This window comes from Carettochelys insculpta, chromosome 19 (genome assembly GCF_033958435.1).
Source record: "Carettochelys insculpta isolate YL-2023 chromosome 19, ASM3395843v1, whole genome shotgun sequence".
In the NCBI taxonomy this organism is placed as follows: domain Eukaryota; kingdom Metazoa; phylum Chordata; order Testudines; family Carettochelyidae; genus Carettochelys; species Carettochelys insculpta.
This window is the reverse complement of record NC_134155.1, coordinates 22,772,790-22,794,753: the sequence shown is the minus strand read 5'-3', so window position 1 is coordinate 22,794,753 and position 21,964 is coordinate 22,772,790. Positions and strand designations below refer to the sequence as shown.

The following is a 21,964-nucleotide window of genomic DNA, read 5'->3' as shown; positions in this document are numbered from 1 at the left end:
CCCCAGATCCAACCCCACTGAAGGCCTGGTTCACTCCCTGCCCTCCCGTGGCTCCTGCTCCAACCCCCAAGGCCCCAGCCCAGCTCCAGCCCCCACTGGGGGAAGCCGGGTGGCAGCTGAGCCACCACGTGGTCTGGCTCCCAGCTCCCTCAGCTGGGGAAAGCTGGTGCACCCTGTGCAATATGGGGCAATTTGCCCCTACTGCAAAATAAATCGGGATGCCAGAACGGCGCCTGAAATACACGGCTGTCTCGCCGAGAACGGGACGGACGGTCGCCCTAATGTGGGGGACCCATCCAGATGGAGGGCTAGGCCACCCGTGTGCAAGACAGGGACCTGTGATGGCCACGGAGCCCAAACTTCCCAAGGGGAGCAGGTGCCTCTCTTGCTATTGCAGGGACTTCCACTCGGTCTGATCAGTGCAACACAGCACCCAGCACATGGGGGTCCCGGCTGTGATGAGGGTCCTGGGTGCGACTGTACTACCCCTAATAACTGACATCCAGCACCCAGCACCAGGAGCTCCTGGCCTGTGGGTGGGGCTGCTCAGCATCACTGTCGTCTACTCAGTAAATAACGTGCAGCACTTAGCACATGGGTGTCCCCCCCTGTTCCCGGAGCTCCTACCTGCTTCAGAAATACACCTAATAATAACACACAATACCCCGCACAATGAGGTCAGTGACGGGAGCGCCTCGGTGCTACCGTAATACACCTAATAATAACACACAATACCCCGCACAATGAGGTCAGTGACGGGAGTGCCTCGGTGCTACCGTAATACACCTAATAAATAACACACAATACCCCACACAACGAGGTCAGTGATGGGAGCGCCTCGGTGCTACCGTAATACACCTAATAAATAACACACAATACCCCGCACAACGAGGTCAGTGACGGGAGCGCCTCGGTGCTACCGTAATACACCTAATAAATAACACACAATACCCCGCACAACGAGGTCAGTGACGGGAGCGCCTCGGTGCTACCGTAATACACCTAATAAATAACACACAATACCCCGCACGACGAGGTCAGTGACGGGAGCGCCTCGGTGCTACCGTAATACACCTAATAAATAACACACAATACCCCGCACGACGAGGTCAGTGACGGGAGCGCCTCGGTGCTACCGTAATACACCTAATAAATAACACACAATACCCCGCACAATGAGGTCAGTGGCGGGAGCGCCTCGGTGCTACCGTAATACACCTAATAAATAACACACAATACCCCGCACAATGAGGTCAGTGACGGGGGGTTCCTCAGTACTACCGTAATACACCCGATAAATAACATAGGAAAAGCTACACAAGGATTGCTCAAACCTGACAAAACGCAAAGGAATGCCCACTAGAAAACACAGTCCCAACCATGCGTATAAACCAATGGGGTCGACATTAGCTGTTGCCACTCAGCGTGGAGCAGCAACCCAAAAAGCAAACAGAATGGTGGGAATCATTAAGAAAGGGCTGGACAATAAGACAGAAAATATCACATTGCCATTCTATAAACCTGTGATACAGCCACACCCTGAAAGCTGTTAGCTTCTGTGCTCACCCCATCGCAGAGAAGTCACCTTGGAATTGGAAAAGGTTTAGAAGAAAGCCACACAAATGATCAGGGGCCTGGAACAGCTTCCGTCTGAGCAGAGGTTCCTGGGACTGGGACTGTTGGTCTTGGGAAAGAGATGACTGAGGGGGGATTATGGTAGAAGCCTATAAAGTCATGACGGGGCGGGAGGAAGAAATAGAAGGAAGTGGTTTTACAAGTGCGAGGGGTCACAAGGGAAACTGACAGGCTGCCGGTTTAAAAACAAACAGAAGGAACTATGTTTTCGCCCAACACAGTCAGCCAGGGGAGCTCTGCTGCAGGCTGTCGGGAGGGGGGGCAGAACTGTAGCAGGGTTTCACAGAGAGCTCAATGAACCCATGGAGGTAGGTCCAGTGATGGCAATTAGCCTGGCTGGGCAGGGATGCTGTCCTGGGCCTCTGTTCGTCAGACACTGGAAGTGGATGACAGGGGAGGGATCACTTGATGATATCTGTTCTCGTCACCCCGCCCCCGGAGCACCAGGCACTGGCCACTGTCAGGAGACAAGACACTGGGCGAGGTGGCCCATTGGTCTGACCCAGTGTGGCTGCTCTTACGTTCTTATCCAGCACAAGGGGGTCTTGGTCTGAGACTGGGCTCTCAGGCACTCCCACAAAACTCACAACTAACAGTAAGATGCTGCAGACCCAGCTGCCCACCTGGCCGGGATGCTTTATTTGGGGTCAGTCCTGGTTTAGGCAGGGGCTGGACTCGATGGCCTCCTGAGGTCTCTTCCCGCCTTGGGGTGCTGTGATGGACTTCACGGTCTGGCTCCTGTGGGTGTTACGACAACGGCCAGACTGCCTAAATCACCGAGCGTGAACTTCACCAGCCCTGGGCCTGGGGACCAGTCAGAGGTATGGCAGCTCCTGGCCCAGGAGGACTCAGCAGGGGCTCCGGCCTGTTTCTGATTTCCTGGCTGCGGCTGGCACCTGAGCTCCAGGGCCCTGTCACTTTCCCACATGCCGTTCTCCCACAGAGATACCCCCTCCAATCGCTATCGAACCCTGAATCCCATCCAAACAGCCCAGACAGCAGCACCAGCCCTGAGTGAGCATCTGGGCCTGCTGAAGTCAACGGGCATCCAGACATGCCAGGGTTCACCCACCCCAGCCTGGCAGCCCAAGGACTCACTGCGAGGCAGCAGCAGAGAGGGGAACAGAACCCAGGAGTCCTGCTGCCCTGGGCCGGCTTTAGCCACTGAGCTGCACTCAGCAGCATGGAGCCAGCTGGCCTCTGGAGCATGCTAGTCCCAGGAGCTGGGGGGCAAGGGGAGTTCCTGAGGATGGCATGGAAGGCACCAGGATGAACGCTGCCACCTCAGCCGCGACCAGAGGTTGATCCCAAGGGCTGAATGTGCAGTGTGTCTCTGCCCTGGATCTACACAGAGTGCCACGACTTGCCCCAGTGCCGGCACCGCCCGTGTCTAGAAGTGGGGAGCCCTGAGCAGGAGGCAGTGCCCGGCCCCCAGGCACCCCCGGCTTTGCCTGCTGAAATCAGGCAGCATCTCCCCAAAATGCCTTCACGGCTGCCTCAGCCTCATGCAACAGGCAGGGCTTGTCCTCCCAGCACTGCCAGGCTTGTTTCAGTGGCGGCTGTCTCTACACCCAGGGGAAAGCAGCAGTGGGCAGTGCAACTCAGAGCACCCTCCAGCTCTGAGCACACGGCCCTGCCATGCTCTGCAGGGGTGCAGCCGACTCCCCAGCCTGCTGGATCTGATGCTCTGCCGGGGTCCAAACGTCACTTCTCACCTCCTGGGCTGGCCTCGGTGCTTCCCCTCCCTGTGCATTGCAGCAGCTCTCGGTGTGTCCCCGTTTGACACTTGGCTTCCCCTGCAGAGCCCCTGCACAAGAAGGGATGGAGGGGGCACCACTGCCTGAGCCATGCGTGGGCCGGGGAGGGACCTGTCAATTCACACTGATTCCGTGACAGGCGGGGGCGGCCGAGGGAGCGACATTGCAGCTCAGGGAGCGGCTGACAGAAGCGAAGGGCGAGCCCCAGGCTAACCCCGGGGGCAAGTCACACTTGGAAGAGGCCTGGTGCCTTTGGGGCAGACTGATGTCTGCTAGGAAACGGCCCTCCCATCTCTGTCCTGCTGCTCTCCAGAGCCATGCAGCTGGGCTGGGGTTTCAGGCCCTGGCGTGTGAGCCCAGGCAGCTGTCGTCACACAGAACGGCTGGCTGGGGAGCGGTGGCTTGGCCCAGTCGAGCTCCTGCCTCTGTTCTGTCCCAGGCCGTTTTCCCTCCATACCAACGACCCCCACCCATTTACTCTCCTGGCTTCCTGGCTTTTCAAGCCAGGCCCACATCCCCCCATCCTTTCGGGAGCCCGGCCAGTGCTAGAACACACCATCGGCCGCTTAACGCCTGCCTCTCGTCGCCAGCCAGCAAGGCTGGGGGCTGCAGCATTTGCTCGGCATGGGTGGTGGCACATGGAGTAGGAAGCTCTGCTCCCACCCACGCCAGCGGTACCTCGCCATGGGCGCGAATGCCGTCAGATAAGGTGTCTGAGAATGGACTAGACTTCCCCTGTGGAAGCTGCAGGGGCCTGGTGCAGAGCTGTTCGGAGCTGGGAAGCGGAAAAGCCACCTGACAGAGCTAAGGAGGCAAATCTCTCACGCTGGGTGTGGATTTGCCTGTGTTCCTCTGGCCACAGTGCAGCCCTGCTGGCTCTTCTGCAGCACACACTGCCTGGCTGCTCGTCAGTGCTGGGCTCACGCACCGGTGCATGGCTTACAAGTGCTCTGGGATCCTTCAAGAAGAAAGCACTTGATAAATGCATGTTACTGTCCCCTTCAAATCCCTGCGGGTCTGAGAGCTGGTCTTCTCACAGTGCCAGGCCTTAGCAGACAGCAGATTGGAGGATCAATGCTTAGCTCTGCCACAGATTCCCTGTGTCCCTTTGGGCAAGTCACTTAACCTCTCGGTGCCTCAGCTTCCCACCTAAAACTGGTAATACTAATTCGGCCTTTCTGGGGCAGGGACTCTCTCTGGCTCTGTGTGCATAGCTCCTTGCCCAAGAAAGATTCAGTCTCAGGTGGGGCTTCCAAGTAACCCACACTCACGTGGTCAGATGGAAGCTCCTTTAGTGTCCCCCTCCCCCCAATACCCACCTTTTAGGCAGCAGTCTCCCCCTCTGCACCAACACTGGGGAATCGCCTGCACCCTCCTGAACAAGGAGACAAACTCTGCTACGGGTTACCTGGCTACACCTGGGAGTGTTTGTCGCCCTGCCCCGCCCTGACCTAGGGCCAGGGCCGTTACTGTGTTCCTTTGCTATCCCATCCAGAACCAGGGCCCAGGCTCTCTGAACTGCTATAACTGTGTTTGATTGCTGTCTGTTCTGACCTAGGGCTAGGGCTCTTGATGTGGGTTTGTTTAACGGCCCGCCTGAAGCAAGGCTGGGCCTCTGAACCATTTACTTGTCACCCGTCTCAAGCAAGGCTGGGCTGTTGCCTCTCACTTCGCCCAGAATCAGGGCCTGGTTTATTGAACAGTTGACTTGTGTGGGGTGGGGTGGGGAGGAGTTGTACCAGTGGTAGTGGGGCAGAGTGGCAGCCCACTGTCCCGGAGGTAGGAGGAACCCCTCTGGGAATCGGAACTGGCTACACGTGGCAAAATTTGCAAATGACACAAACCAAGATCTTTAAGTTCAAAGCAAATTATGAAGAGCTGCACAGGGCTCTCACAAAGCTGGGTGCCTGGGCGACAAACTGGCAAATGACAGTCAGTGTTGATCAATGCAAAGTAATGCACATAGGAACGCATAATTCCAGGCGTGCGGACAAACTGATGGGGTCTAAATTAGCTGCCACTGGGCAGGAAAGAGACCTTGGAGCCATTGCAGATAGTTCTCTGAGGGCACACGTTCAATGTGCAGAGGCAGTCGAAAATGCAAACAGAATGTCGGAAATCATTGGAAAAGGGATAGATAATAAGAGAGGAAATATAATGCTGCTGTACAAATCCATGGTGCACCCACAGCTTGTGTACTTTGGCTATGTCTATACTACATCATAAAGTCAATTTTAAGACCGCTAGCTTGATTTTACAAAGTCACTGTCTTCACTGCGAATGCCAGGAGTTCGATTTTAGGGAGCACTAAGGTTGATAGTATTACACCCACAAAGTGATTTGGTGGAGCACCAAGTTTGAATTTAAAAGGTTGAATTAATATGTGTGGAAATGCCATTTCTTTAAATTGACTTTACTGGCCTCCAGAGGTATCTCATATGTATCCCACAATGCCCCACGGTAGTCTGCTCTGGCCGCTTCCATCTCCGCTGATTTCTAGGTGCATGGGAAGCAGGTGATGGGAAGCCCATGAATTTGAATTCAGTGCAGGAAACCCGGGAACTTGAAGTGGGCACCTGGGTCCATTTTGAATTCATTTCATTATTATCAGTGTGGTGATCACATCTACCCAGGAAAAAACAGCCCTAGCAAGGGGTGGTGGCTTCTTCCCTGCACAGGATATAACAGGAGAATCCGAGATTTTTCTCTGCACTGTTGCCAGCCCCGACCCCACCGCACCAGGTGGCGGCTAGGCTGTGGGGGGTCAGGCTTGTATGAGAAGCCAGGAAACTTCTCTGCTGTAGTTCACATTTGTACGGGGGCAGCCCCCCCTTCCTAGGCACCATGCAGTTGGGGTCTGCCCACTGCCCAACCACATCACGTGGCTAGCCCCTGACCCAACAAAAGGACGTGCCTGTGGTACAGTGCAGACCATGCTGCCAGGCAGCACCATGTCCTGGCCCACATGAGGCGAAAGCTCCAAAGACGGGAAGACTTTCGGGGTTGGTGTCACCTGGGGGAAGTCTCCCCTCCAAAGCAAACATCCCTGGGGGGACTGCCTATTGCCAGGGGAATGTCTCAACTGGCCCTTCAATGAATTTCCCCCAGGAATGGCGTCCCTCGCTGAATGTAGCAGGGCCGGCTGCAATCTGTTCCTGTAATATGTTCAGAGAGGATGTTCCTGGCAGAATCCTACCATTCTGCCCAGGCAGGGGTGCTATCAAGGGCAGGTGGGGGGTGGCTCGAGGCCAGTTGAGAGGGCAGTCACCTGGGTGATCCCAGGACAGCATGACAGGCCCCTGCCTGGCGCACCAGTTGGCTGATCTGGTGAAAGCCGTACCTAAAGGTGTTCTTTCTACAGGGGGAAAGCCGCTGAGCAACCAGTTTACGTGGTTCAGTCACCTTCTGAAGCCAGCCTATTTGGTGTCCTTTCACCTGGGATTACCTACTTTGCCTCTTTCTGTCTGAAAAAATGGCCCTTTGCTTTCCACGGGAGGGGAACGTGGGCAGTGCAATGTGAGAAGATGACATTGCACACTCACTACCACTTGAGGGGCATCTTTTTCCCACACCGCACCAGCAAAAAAACCCAGAATGCTTCGGGGCTGAGGGAACTGTGGGACAGGTTCCCACAATGCACTGTTGCAGCAGTCGATGTTTGGTGATTCAGTGTGGCAGCTCAACCTCGACTTTATGGGAAGGTGACGACAATCAATATCGAATTTCTAAAACCCAGCGTTATGAAATCGAATGTAAGAAAACCGACTTTATATCATAGTGTAGACGTAGCCTGAGTGTAGGTCTGTTGCCCCATTTGAAAAAAAGATGTATTAGAACAGGAGAAGAGAAGTCCAACAGTGATTAAGGGTATGGAGCAGTTTCCTTATGAGGAGAGATTAAAAAGATAGGGACCACCCAGTCTAGACAAAGATGACTCAAAGTGGGTACGACAGTGGTTTATAAATCACGAACGGTGTGGAGAAAGTGAATAAAGAGGTGCTATTTACCCCCTAAGAACCAGGGAGTATGTGATGAAACCAGTAGGCAGTACATTTAAAACAAGCAACAGGAAGAATTTCTTCACACGATGCACAGTCAACCTGTGGAACTCACTGCCAGGGGATGTTGTGAAGACCCCAAGCACTGCCAGGAACAAAGAAGAATTAAATGCATTCATGGATGTTGGTTCCCCCCACTGGCCAAGATGATCAAGGATGCTAGCCAGCAATCAGTTAGAACACTAGAGCAGTTGCCAAATATTCACTGGGGAGAGGGGTCAGACCTCCCTGGCTGAGGCGAAAGGGATTGAGCTGAGGTTGAGCAGGGCCCAGAAGGTAGCTGGAGCTGCTGGAGCTGCAAGCCTGGATGTTCGCAGTTCCCTGGGGCTCGTGAGGTTCCTCTGTAGATCAGAGAAGGATTATCCAGGATTAGAAGGAGGGAGAAGTCAACGAAGATCACTGGGAGAGGGCAACGCTGGGTTATCACCGAAGGGGCTTAGCCAATGTTCTGTGGATTATCCAAGCAGACATAGGGCTGAACAGGGGATTCAGCAGGATTATCTAGTCATTGGCAGGGCCTGGCCAAGAGGACCTATGGTTTTGAGCTACGCCCCTGAGTCACCACAGTGACCATCAGGGACATCTGGGGCTAAGACTCCCTGTAAACTGAGCGCTTGGGCATCCATCCAGGAGAGATTCAAATGCCATCCAGATGAGTAGCAGAGTGCCTACAGCAAGCAGCCTGGGTTCCTACTGGCGGTGCCCATCTGTACATGCCTTAGCATACGTAACAACATTTCTTCTGCACGCGGATGGAAAAAACTAGAAGGAACGTTAATTGGGGCTACTTGAGGGTCACCTTCAGTCCACTTGGGGTCTGAGGCCATGTGGAAGTTCTCTGCCAGGGTGTCAGATCTCCACTGACGAGCGCAGAGGGTTCACAGCGGCCATGTGAGTTACGCAGAATGCTAAGGGTCACCAAGAGGGACAGGACAAAGTTACCTGACGGTCACATATGGCCACTTGCCGGGGTGCTGGTTTCGGTGTAGACTGAGGTTAGTCTTTTTGGGACCCGCTGGCGAGCTTCTGGCTCATGCCACTTGCAAGGGGGCAAGAGCTGGCTTGCCAGATGCACAGAAACAGGGAGAAGAAAGGGGATGAGAGGAACAAAACCCTTGGTTCCCTCCTCCCACCAAGCGGGTTATCTGCTTAGTATCAGTGGCTGCAACCATGTGTCTTGTGGGAAGCAGGGGGATTTGTCAGAGGCTGCAACCAAGGGCAACAGGGTGGGTCCCGGTGACGTGTGCTGGCAGCAATCTTTTGTTCCAGGATCTCAAAGCTCTTCGCAGACGCCCATGCAGAGGCGGCAGTACCCCTGGAGGGCAGGGCCAGGTCACCGAGCCGGAGAGCCCAGCGCAGAGACAACACGGCTCCACTTTCGGCCTCAGGAGCTGGCAGGATATGGGGCCTGCTTGCCCCAGGGCACTGACCGTTTTAGGCCTGTGTGCCTAAATGTGGACGCAGGAGCCTAACCCCAGGCACCTGGATGGGAAAGGTGGTCTGAGGGCCTGGCTGCCGGTCACTCCGGCCGCGTCTGCACAGCAGTGCTATTTTGAAATACGCTATTCCAGAAGAGATTTTCCAGACTAGCCTATTTCAAAGCAACGCTGCCACACACAAAACGCATTTCAGAATAGCACTTGGCTACTTCGAAATAGAGCGTCTACACGCATGGAGCTGATTTCAAAATCGAGGCAGTGGACACAGTATGGCTTATTTCGAAACAGGCTCTGTTCCCTGGCTCCACAGGCCTCTTTTGAAACAGCTGCTATGCCTCATACAATCGAGTTTAACTATTTCAAAATAAGCCAACCGCTACTTCCAAATGGTGGTTGTGTTGCATGGATGCTGGCAAAGTTATTCTGAAATAACTTGCTGTGTGGATCTGCCAGGAGTAACTGAGGGGGAGAATTGGGATTAGAACCAGGAGGTGGAGAATCTGGGTTAGGACCCAGGAGTTTTGTTCCCTTTACTCTGCACTAACCACTCCAGCATAGACTCAGACTTTAAGGTCGGCGGGGGCCATTGGGGCCATCTAGACCAGGTGTGGCCAACACATGGCCCGCGAAAGCCTTTTCATCCAGCCCGCAAAGCTGGCAGCAGAGCTATTTTATCCAAGTGAGTGTGGGGCATGGGGTCGAAACTTGCGGCTCTGGAGCCACACGTGGCTCTTTAAGGAGCCATTTGTGGCTCTGGATGCTGCTGCCGCTGACTCCTCCTCTGGTTCCCTGCCCTGCTGTGCTGAAATAATGGAACTCCATGTAATTGGCTTAAAGGCCAGCAGGGTGGCAGGGGTGGTGGGGATCCAGACATTAAACCAATTAAATGTAGTTCCATTATTTCAGCACAGCAGGGCAGGAAGCCACCTGCACTGCAGGTAGGGGGAAGGAGCAGGAGGGCTGCGGGGAGCGGTGCAGCCATGCTGAGGAGGAGGTGGTGGCCGCTGCGAAGGAGCAGTGGGGGGGAGCAGGTGTCGTCTGAGGTAGGTTAATCATGGCTTTGGGACTGAGATGGATTAAGCTTGGGGCAGAGGGGAATGGGTTTGGCCCCCCGGAACACGTAAAAATTGCCATGTTGCCATGTGGCCCCAATGCAAAAAGGTTGGCCACCCTGATCTAGACTGACCTCCTGCATGGTGGAGGCTGCAGAACCTCAGCTGCTCCCATAGGTGACACATGGGGGGCTTGACGAGCTTTTCATTACTGAAGCCGGGTGCCCACACTCTGCCCTCTCTCTCCTGCCCTTGCTGAGGAGAGGCTGAGGGATTTGGGCTTATTTAGTTTGCAAGAGGAGAAGAGTGAGGGGTGAGTTGGTAGCAGCCTTCATCTTCTGAAAGGGCTCTACGGAGGATGGAGAGCGGCTGTTCTCAGTGGTGAGAGATGGCAGAAGAAGGAACAATGGTCTGAGGTTGCAGTGGGGAAGGTGTAGCTTGAAAACTATTTTCCCAGGAGGGAGGTGAAGCACTGGAATGTGTTACCCGAAGAGGTGGTGGAATCTCCATCCCTAGAGGTTTTCAAGTCCTGGCTTGACATAGTCCTGGCTGGGATGATTTAATTGGGGTTGATCCTGCTTTGGGCAGGGGGCTGGACTCGACGACCTCCTGAGGTCCCTTCCAGCCCTAGGACTCTATGATCCTATGAAATAAAAGGAAGTATTTCTTCACGCAACCCACAGTCAACCTGTGGACCTCCTTGGCAGAGGATGTTGTGAAGGCCAAGACTATAACAGAGCTCAAAGAAGAGCTAGATACGCTTCTGGAGGATAGGTCCATCGATGCCTATTAGCTTGGATGGAGCGGGACAGTGCCCTGAGCGCCATCAGAAGCTGGGAAGGGGTAGATCACTTGGTGATTGCCTGTTCTGTTCATCCCCTCTGGGGCACCTGGCACCGGCCGCTGTCAGAAGCCAGGATACTGGGCTAGATGGACTTTCGGTCTGGTCCAGTATGGCTGCTCTTATGTTCTTATTCTTAGCCCGGGAGCACCTTGGAGCAGATATGTCTGCATGGCCCTGAGCACAGCGGGGTCTAGGACTGCGTCCCCGAGGTACTAGTGAAGTATACATCAACAGAACACTACCAATGACAACCCACTGTACGCCTGGGACCGTCCCTGCTGTGTCTGTACTGCTCCTTGCATGATGGGCTCCTGGACCCCACCAGGGCCTTGGGGACACCCCTGCAGTCAGCAGCTGGGCTGTCTTCTCTGAGCCTCCTGCCCCCTCCTCTCAGTACAAGTGGTGAGCAACCACAACACGCATTCCTCCCCGAAAACACTTCCTCGCCCTGCTCTAGGTCCTGGCCCAGCAGCTGGAGTGTGAGATACCAGGTTGCTTTTTCGTTACCTCGCTGCTACCACTCCTGCTTTGCAGCGCTCCCCGAGCTCCCTGCCAGCGCGGGGCAGCCCTGAGAAAGCAGAGCGGTTGCTGAGAATTTCCAGCACGCTGCCCGGGTGCCAGGCAGCTCCATCTCCAATCAGATGTGCCGCCTGGGTCTCTCAGTCTCTCTCTCGTTGTCGCTCCCTGTGACACTGCAAAGTCTGCAGCTAGTTCCACGGCTACCGGCGGGTCTCCCTGCTGCACACACGCACTGCAGAGACATCACGAGGAGGAGGAGGAGGAGGAGCCCTGCTCCTTGGCAGGTGCACTCTGGCATCAACACAGCAACGCCGTTGCAGCCAGCTGCAGATCTGGCCCCTTCCTCACCCCATTTCTGCAGTGCAGGGGCCCCTGCAAAGCATGAATGCAGCCAAGGTCCCTGTAAGCAAGGGCTGAACCTTAGCTCACGCGGGCTGCTTCGCAGGTGGAGATGGAGGCCCAGGGATCAGAGGGCAGGAGGATTTCCAAGCTGGGACCTCTTTTTCTATCCACCTTCTGCTTCTGGAGCCTTATTCGGCTTCCTCATGCAGGATGCCTTCCCTTGCTGACTGATGGCTGCGTCCTTCCACCCGCTAATGCTCTGCTCAGTGGAGAAGCCCCAGAGCAAGCAACCAAGCCAGGGAACAGAGCTCAGCAGGTTTCTGTGCCGCTCTCCCATGCCAAAGCCGGGTGCCCTTTGAGCTCGGCTGGCATGAGGTCGCAGAAGTTTTTCCCCCTTCCTCCCCCCAGTGCTGCAGTTCTTTCTCACTGCCCTGATTTCTGAGCCTAATGAAGCATTAATATTCAGCGAACCTACAGGATCTATTCCTGTCCCGGAGTGACCTGCTTTCTGGGCTGATAGACGAGTTGCTGCTTGACACCTGGGCTTGCTGTGCCATTCAGCATCCCGCAGATAAATCATAACCAAACGGGGGCAGGTCTGAGAGCTGACAGGGCTATTCCTGGAGCTGCGCGGGGGCGTGGGGAGAGAGGGACGACATCAGAAGCTAAGAATCGGGGTGTTTGCAGCAGAAGCTGTGCCACTTGCTTGAGTGATCGGAGCGTGTAAACCAGCCCTTCTCCTCCCATTACACACATAACCCACACTGCACACGATGGGATGGCTCCCGCCCCGTGAGGCACGATGTCACCGCCAGTGGTGTTATGTTGCGTGGACACCAGAGGCAACGGGACAGTGGGTAGGGCCAGCTCTGAATTTCTACTGCCCTAACCCTAATGATATGAGCTTCAGTGCAGTGCCAGCCAAACGAGCCAAGAGACCGAGGGTACTGGATATACCCAACAGTAACTGACGGCAGCTCTGCTAAGTCAAGGGAGTTACTCCAGAGTTCCCCAGATCTGACCCACTCCCCCAGTGGTGTCCCGGGCCAGGCTCCGAGGGCCCCAGGGGTGCCATGTGGGCTGGGAACAATGCCCCAGGCTGGCAGGGAACGGGCGGATGAGAGAAGCGAGGGAGACCCAAAGCTGCTGTGTCGTGCTCGCCTAGGACAGACCTGGGGCAGGTTTACCACCTATCTCTGATCAGGTCAGTGACCCACAGCCTGGAAGTGGGCCCCAGGGCTGGCAGCAGTGCTGACAGACAGCCCCACTCGACCAATCCGGGCTCTCAAGGTGCAGAATGACTGTGTCGGACTGTAGAGGAACTGAGGAGAATGCTTCTGGACGAGCAGAAGTTCAGAAGCTTGGAACTGCCTGAGCTGGGCAATCCCATGGCTCTTCCAGGAGCTGAGACTCAAGCGACTTCCATTCTCTTCCCAGTTGTGCCACTGGGGCAAGTCACTTCCCTCCCTGCCCCTCAGTTTCCCCATCTGTGAAATGGGTGGACTGACTCTGACCACTGTGCTTCGAGATCAGATGAACAGTGTGATGTAAAAGCCAGGTGTTCTCCCTAGGTTCAAGGGCCCAGAAGGCCCTGGTTTATACATTTCTTACCTCCTCTGCCCTGCCACAGAAAGAGGGTTACTCCTGCTCACCAGCCCCGTGCACCGTTATTGAGCTGGGTAACCCACAGGAGTTAGGCTGAATTTAGAAAGCTGGGCCCCATGTGGTCTGCAGGCCAGACAGGCCATTGCCTCCTCAGCCAGTGCAACTTAATGGGGACCCTAGACAACGCTCATCATAGTCCCTGGGTGGGGAGAACTGCCCTGGGTCTGTGGCTCCAGACCCACTCCCAGGAGTGGGGAAATAGCAAGACTAGTGATCACAAAGACCAGGACAAGGCAGAGGCGGGAATTCACTGCCCCCACCCTCAGGCGCCCCCATCCGGCCCAGCCGAGTGACCCTTCCATACTCACATCTGGCGCCCGTGCTGGTCCTCGCGGGTGAGCACTCCCTCCTTCTCCATGAGCATCTGCCGGAAGGTCCCCACTTTCTGCCGGATCTCCTCCTCGGCATACCTGGGGCAGAGAGCGCAGGGGAATCAGGGACACCATCAGCCCCACGTCGTGCTGGGCCCCTCTCACTCCACTGGCGATGCCTGACTCCCCACTTCCCTCTCCCCCACGCTCCTCTCCGGGCCTCTGCTCCGTGCGCCCTGTGTCTGCAGCCACCTCCCTGTGCAGGGCCGGTGCCAGACAGGGCAAGGGACAGCTCCATACCCCACCACGGCTGGCTCCCAGTAATGGCTCTGTAGGACGAGGTCTTCCTCAGCTGTCCCCGCTCCCAGGGACGTCCAGGCAGGTAGCGGCCAAAACAGGGACTTCATGGCTAGGTCCATGTTAAAGTAAAGGGGCCAAATCCTGAGCATAAACTCCCCACTCTGGGGCGCTCGGGAGCAGGCAGGGCATGTGATGGGGTGTGGCTGGAGCAGGCTTGCCCAGGGGACCCTGGGCGGATAGGTGTGGCGACTCCCTAAGGGAAGACAGAGCATCCCTGTGGCTGCCCCAGCTCACTCCCAGGGCCCTTGGCTGGCTCCAGGACAGAGGCAGGGGCAGAGAAGGCAGAGTGATGCCCTCAGCCACTCCTGGTCCTCTCCCAAGGGAAGCCGAGCACCCAGCCCTATAGGGAGAAAGTCTGAAACCAGTGGGCCACACCTGGGCTGCTTCACTCAGACTAGACTCACAGCACTGTGCAAGCTCGCTTGGAAGAGAGACACCCAGGGCAGCTTTTCCTTGCTGCCTCTCATCAGCCAGTGCCTCAGTTTCTCCTCAGGCTGGCCCTGTGGCCCTTCCAGGAAGGCGTCACTGCCTGGCCAAGTCTCTTTCCCAAAAGGTTATTCTTCAAAAATAGAGACCCCAAACACAACCCCCAGGTCCTGTGCGCACCCGCCTTGCCCAGGGACGGCTCCCAGAGATGCCCCCCTGCCTCTCACAGTTTGCCGGGCCTGCTGCGTGAGCCCGTCTCCATCCTGCTGCTCCCCATGTCCTTCATAGGGCCCCCCCACCCCTTTCCAGCTGGCTCCGATAACCAAAGGGGGCCGCCTGGCCCCCAGGCCCTTCAAGAGCAGCCACCCTGATCAGAAAAGGACCTAGATAAATTCATGGAGGTAGGTCCAGCAATGGCTTTTAGCCAGGGTGGGCAGAACGGTGCCCCAAGCCTCTGTTGTCAGGCACTGGAAATGGGCAACCGGAGAGGGCTCCCTTGATGATACCTGTTCTGTTCGCGCCTGCTGGGGCACCTGGCAATAGCCACTGTCGGGGGACAGGACACTGGGTAAATGGACCTTTGGTCTAACACAGTGCGACTGTTCTTATATATGTCCCAAGGGATTTGGGAACTCACTTCCCATCATGGAAGGAAATGAGGCCTCTGAATCCCAGCGGCACTGTAAATAATCTCCGCTTTAGGAAACTGGCTCCCCTGCCTCCAGATCTGGGCTCACCACCCTGGCCCTCTCCCACACTGGCTAACCCTTGACAGGCTGCAGAGCCCCACCCTTGTGGTGAATCCATGACCAGCACCCAGCGTCCAGCATCTGCACGTCGCCAGGGCCCCCTGCAGGAGACAGTTCCATTGCCCGGGGGCCAGGCCGTGCCATGAACCGGCCGCGCTGGCGGAGGGCGAGCAGACCGGTCCCGGCATACGCATAACATCAATCACGGCATTTGTCCAAGGGGAGAATGAGAGATGCCTGAACACTGGCTCCAGGTACCTCTGTTGGGAGAGAAGGCTGAGAGCAGATGGCTCTTTAATCTAGTAGCAAAGGGCATAACGAGATCTCCTGGCTGGAAGCTGGAGCCAGACGAATTCAGCCTAGAAATAAGGGGTCACCTTTCGCAGGGAGGGGAATTAACCGCAACAGCCTAGCCAGGGCTGGGTGGATTCTCACTTGGAGCCTTTCCGTTAAGGCCGGGTGGGTTCCGGACAGCTCCCTGGCCGGAGAATGGGGCCCGTGTTACACAGAGGGCTGGGCTGGCCTATCGTGATCCCACCCACTGCAAGACACCCGCCAAGCTCTGCTCGGAGAGCTAGGGGTGGAATCAGCCCAAGGAGAGCTACGGTAGCACAGACAGGGCCCCTAACGCAGGGCTGCACCCACCTTGGGAGAGAGTCCCTGCCCCAAACAGCCTGCATCCTAGGGTGTGCCTCCACTGCAGCCGATTCAGGCTCTTAGGCTGGTGTTGTTCCCCACCCATCCGCACGCAGACCCTCTCAGCCTGGGCTAGCTTCCCGCCCGGGGCTACCAGCTGAAGCCCAAGTGATGGCCCATTCACCGGTAACTGCCCATACTGCAGGCTGCACCCAGCATGGCTGACAGTCCTCCAGTGCCCTCCTGCACGGCCCAGAAATGTTCTCCCTGTCACTGGGAGAGCGCTAGAAAGTGGCTCTGCTCAGGGCGGTGCTAACAGCCATGCGATGGGCCCTGCCCAGGCACCTAGCGACACCCACAGCAGCTGCGAGAGACCAGAACCCGGGTGCGGCATTGAAAGGTGATGCAGGGCAGACACCCAAACCGCCCTGGGCGGGAGGGGATGCAGAGGGACAAGGAGGTGGGGGAACGAAGTCAGGGCCCTGCGCACCTGGATGCTCTGGAGGACAATCCGGCTGATCTTGCAAGCACAGTCCCAGCACTCAGTGCACGTTTAAAGAGGCTCTCACATACTCGTGCTACGCCAGGGCCGCACCTTCACGCAGAGATTCGGGAGGCCTCTCCACAGGCCTGGACTCCTCTTTCCACACGGACTGAGGTACACTGAAGATGGGGGCGCCATTCCCCTGCTTTGCTTTCTGCAGCTCGGCTTGACTGGCCCCTTTGGGGGTCAGCGCTGGAGCGATTTATACCACTGACTGCCCTGATTTCCATATAACCAGCCGTGATGGGCTGGGCTGTACAAGCAGCAAGACCTCCCGGTTTGCATCACCCGCTCTCGGGGTGCAGACCCAAACCCGATATCTCAATGCACTGCACAACATTGCTCTCCCGATTCCACACTGAGGCACGGCAGAAGTGACTTGCCCAAGGCTGCACGAGGCGTCAGTGGCAGAGCCAGAGATCGCGACCTGGGTTTTTACCCCCACTAGCCTGCTGCATGTGTAGCCCTGAGCAAGTCACCCCTCTGGGCCCCGTTTTCTCTCTTACCTCGTTTGTCTGTCTAGGCAGCCTGAACTCACCGGGGTAGGAACTATCTAACACCCAAGGCACACGTAGCACCGAGCACACCGGGGCCCTGATTTCAGCCACAGCCATTGTCATATGGAGAACAAGGATGCTGGTCTCAAGACAGTAATGCCATGCGCTGCCCACGAGCCTGGGGACTGGGGCCCGGCTGGGCAGTACCCCGTGACGCACAGCAGGCAGGAGGTGTCAGACCAAAGGAGGAGAGGATGGACAGCTTCCTCCCCAAGGGCTCTGCCTGCTCAGAGAGAAGCAAAACAAAGGAACAAAGAATAACAGCCCCGTCTCCTCCCTCACACGTGCGCTGCAGGCCGAGCGATATCGACCAGCTGGCAAGAACAGCAGGGAAGCAGGGACCCGCTGGAGCAGCGGCTGGAGAAATGGCCTGTGCCTGCGGAGAGGCCATAACTCAGGGTAAACAACTCATGTGGGCTAGAAGACGAGAAAGAATCACCCCATAAATACCAGAGCCGGCAGCCTGGAGCAGCCTCTCCACCCGCAGCCAAGGAAAACAAGGCCGGGCTTCATTGCCCCGGCCAATGACAGGGACAAACAGGCCCAATTCGGGGGAGCCTTTCCTCCCTCCGCCCTCATCCATCGCCCCTGGCAGCCCGCAAGGCCCGTATCGCTCCTGAGAGACAGAGCAGCATCGGGGCGCAGGAAGCATGCTCATGTCAGCCTCCAGAGCACCCCACCACGGAGGCGGAAGGGCCGTGCAGGCCCTAGTGGGGGATGGACAGCCCCATTGTTCTGTGTTCAGCTGGGACTTGCGGGAGTCCCAGCTCTGCCACAGGCTCCCTGAGTGACCTGGGGTAGGTCACTTGGTCTCTCTGTGCCTCAGGTCCCCTCTGTGCAATGGCCCTGCCTCCCCCGGGCAGTAGGAAGATAAAGAGCAGGTGCCATACAAGCAGCATGGCCCCCAGATGCCCACACTGCAACCCACCCCAAGGGGCCCATCTCGGGACCATCCAGAGCCAGTTTCGGCAAGAGGCGTGAGGCTTCTGAGAACCAGGCTCTTCCGCCTTCGCCGGTGACAGGACTGCAAGCCCCAGCGCCGGCAGCTGGCTGCATTAGGCCTAGTGGCGTATGGGCCCTGTCGGATCTCAGCCTCCTGTGCTGTCCTGAAGGGGGGTAAACCCCCCCCTTTACATGGGGGACAGAGCACAGATGGCCCCTGGAAGAGGTCGTCACCGGGAGCCCATCCTGCCCTGCTGGGCACTGCAACCACCTGGCCCCCTTGCTGACCGCCTGCCAGTCCCTGGCTCCCCCAGCTCAGGCCCACGGCAGGAGGCCCCCATGGGAGGGGCAGGCTGTGGCAGCCCCTAGCTTGAGGCGACTGCACGATGTGCTGCCGGATGTCCTCATATCACCAGGGCCCCACTCGCTGCCTGATGGGGGGGCGGTTCTCCAGGGTGGCAACCCTCCCCCAGGCAGAGGCAGCACAAACAGAACTGCCTGCGTGGGGGCAGGCAGCAGACTGCCACCTGAGCCATTTGCCGTGGGCAGCTGGCTCGGCTCCGTCCTGCTCCCAGCTCCTCCTGCCGCACAGCTGTCCCAGACAGACTCGGCTCGGGCGCGTCACTCAGAGCCTCCCATCGGGCACCTCAGGGGGCTTCAGCGGACTTGATCCAGAGCCCAGGAGGAGACGCGAAAGCCCCCGCCGCCCGTGTCTCCAGCTTTCCAGCCAGCCTGGCGCGAAGAACCAGTAAATCCCTGAGGGCCTTTCAGTTCCTTCACTGAGGGAATGAATGAAAACCCGTTTCTGTCTTGCAGGAAATTCGGTGATGTAGAAAACACAACGGAATGAACACACGTGTCCCCCCACCCATCTTCCCTGGACACGGCGTGCTTGGGCAGCTGCCCAGGAGAGATTCAGGTGCCATCCGTGTTTCAACTGGTGGTTCACATCTGCACATGCCTCAGTGAACATAACAAAATTTATTCCACCTCGGGATGGGCATATTTAGAGGGAACCCTGCCCCCGCTCCCCTTCCAAATTTTTCTCATGAAACAAAATTGTGAAAAATATGCCAGGTGAACTGTTTCATTCTGAGACAAAGGAAACTCTTTGCACTGCTTTTGACTTTAAAAACACACGAACACCAGATCAGAGAAATTTGAATACAAGATCATTTCGGAACAAACACCACAGGAAAAAAATCAAAACATCTGGGTCCTAAGATGTTTCAGCTTATTGCAAACTCCCTGCCTCCCCGTCCTGCCCCTCCACGCACCAGACCCAAACAGCTCTGGGAAACGGTTCACTTTTGACAAACGGCTGGTTTCCGACTAGGCACTTTGCCATCAGGTGATTTCCTCTCAGCTGTGCTTAACATTCCACATGGCCTCCCCCCTCGGGATGCTGCTGGGTCCTGTGACGCTCCTGCTACACAGGTGGCATTAGAAAAGTGGAAGACTATCCACATCCGCCCAGACCAGCCTCGCATCATTCTGGGGCAGGGCTGGCACGTTCTACCCGCTTGGAAGGGATTTTCTCTGCCAGAGGGACTGAATGGCACTGAATCAGCTGCCCTGGATGCTGGAGTTTTCACTGTCCCTGGACTAAGACCAACTGCCCTGGAAGTCACTCCCATACCCCTGCCAACGTGCCACGTGCCTGAACAAGAGTGGCTGATTACAGCTCTCCTGGGCCTTTCTAATGACACCACAGAGGGATCAAATTGGTGGCAGATGCGTGGGCTGGTTTCAGGGATGAGCCTGTTGTTTGGTGTAACTGGGAGTTAAAAGCTTTAAAGGGGTTAATTCACTCCTCCTCTGCGCTGGGGTGGATTTCAGCCACTGCGCCAGAACACGGCTGACCGAGGCTGAATGAACATATAGGAGCCCGCACAGGCTGCAGCCATCAAACAAGGCACTCTTTGGCAGGGCATACGAGGAAGCTGTCGTGAGATTAGGCAGTGGCCCACGTGTCCGGAAAAGGCCGGCGGAGGAAACCCCTCATAGACTCGTTCAGAGACTGATTTTTGCGAACTTCTCTTTTTCGCCCTGTCAGGCTGTCCTGGGCAGCGTGTGATTGCACCCATGTATTCTTCACGTTCCTGGGGCCAGGGATGGCTCCTGAGCACTGCTGAGTGCTTGCCATGTCTTTCAGCAGCTCAGTGCCCTCCCAGGATTTGGCCCTAAACGTGGAAGTTCTGGCAACTAGGAATGAATTATTCTGATTCATCTAACTTCAAAAGCCGCATTGACGTGGAAAGCCAGCGCGCTGAACCTCACAGGAGAACAAGTCAGTTGGCAGGGCTTTGAAGAGGGGCTGAGGTTTGGAGACATGGAAGGCACGCCTGGGACAGGGAGAGAACCAGGGAAGTCTTAGCATTGAGCAGAGGAGAGGCAAATTCTGAATCCAGCTGGCTCCAGGGGCTCATTTGAGGCCTCCTGGCCGAAGCACAGGACTGGATGATTGGGGTTCTACTCCTGGGCCGCAGGGGCTGTGTTTACACAGGGCTAGTTTTGTGGCTGCTCGTACTCCATCTTAACAGTGGCTCACTGAGCTTCAGCTTAAAGCTGTTCCCAGGATGTGAGCAAAACAGAAAAATTCCCTCTGCTACTGAGCTCAGATCATGCAAAGAGAGGCCAGCATGAGTTCAACAGCATGAGCTAAAATTCACACCTGGCATAACTTTCCTATAGGCACAAGGCCTACCTGACTTGACGAGGGCTGGTTTAAACCAATGTGAGTCAGTCTACCTGGGCTTTTGCACTAATCAGACAAAACAGTTTGCTTTTGTTTTTTAAATCCCCCTTCAAGAAACTACGGTAGCTCTGCATGTGGGCAGAGCCCCAGCTCAGGAACAGTGACAGAGAGCGAGCCGTGTCAGTCTGTATTTGATCATCTCTGCCTCCCTTCTGCAGTCTGTAACTCAGACTTACAGGCTACGTCTACGCTAGCGCCTTCCTTTTGGAAGGCATGGTAATGAGCGAGTTGGGAAGATGCTAATGAGGCATTGTCATGAATATGCAACGCCTCATTAGCATAATGACAGACATGCGCGATTGGAAAGCGCTGCTTTTGAATCATGCGCCGCCTGTGTGGACGGGGCCTTTTGAAAGGAGATCCCAGACTCCCATCTCGCTCATTACCATGCCTTCCGAAAAGAAGGGGCGAGTGTCGATGTGGCCAGAGATCCTCATTCAAGAGCTCCTCTATTGAGGGAAACTGAGCACAATTAAATTCACTTTGGTTTTGTTTCAGAGTGATGTCCCCATGCAGATGAGCCCTACTCCACAAGACGGTGGAAAGGAGCAGCGAATGTTTGAAAGGTGCTTTGAAGAAGAAATGCACAAGTGCTCACATCTGCCACATCCCAGCTAGTCTGTTTCTCCACAGTCAAGTTCTCAGGATCATGCAAAGAGAGGCCAAGAGTTCTTTCCGGGGAGAAATCTCCCCTCCTTTCCTGTTTGGGAAGTGTTCATCAATTGAGTGGGGAATACCCTCCCACCTTCACTGGTATTTCTTATTGGAAATAATTTGCTAAATCTTGCTCAGGGATAACGCACAGTGTGCACTTCAGCTGGGAGATTTCTCTTTGAAATGTAAGCGATTTTGATTGGACCCTATGAGGAAGTGGGCATCTCCTGTAATATTCCCGTGAGGCCGTTGTGTGCCTCAGTTTCCCTCACATGCAGCAGGGTTACCTCGGGCGTAGAAAGGGTTCCTTGCAGAGGCTACAGCACTGTGTGAATGGGGCTTGGGCCAGGCTCCGAGAAGACCCTTCAAACCCAATGGGACTGTGATACCTAGCAACTGGCTATAGATGACCTACCATTCTGCAGGAGGGCAGCCCTGCTTTGCCCAGTTGGAGAACGGAAGACAGGGGCGATGCCGGGGGTGGCTACCGGTTGGCCACTGAGGGTTCCTGGGGTCTGCTCACCTGGGTTCATTACCTCTAGGCCTGTGGGTCTCCACTCATTGGATCACAGCCCACTTCTTGGGGTCTGTAGTAATTTATGCCCCTCCCCTGTGCATCTAGGACTACACAACAACCACACGCTGCGGCTCTCACTAAACGCTCAGGAGGCTTAGTCAGCCGTGGCTCCTAGCCTGGCTTCACCACGCCAGGGCTG

General features: G+C 56.1%; 1 protein-coding gene across 1 annotated transcript in view; it reads right to left on the bottom strand.

Annotated features, from left to right (window-relative positions):
* SRRM3 (serine/arginine repetitive matrix 3) overlaps positions 1-21,964 on the bottom strand; it is a 96,952-nt gene that overhangs the window by 49,881 nt on the left and 25,107 nt on the right. Inside the window, exon 2 of the mRNA XM_075013992.1 lies at positions 13,620-13,721. Within this exon, the coding sequence (XP_074870093.1) occupies positions 13,620-13,721 (102 nt within the window). The remainder of the gene's footprint in view (positions 1-13,619; positions 13,722-21,964) is intronic.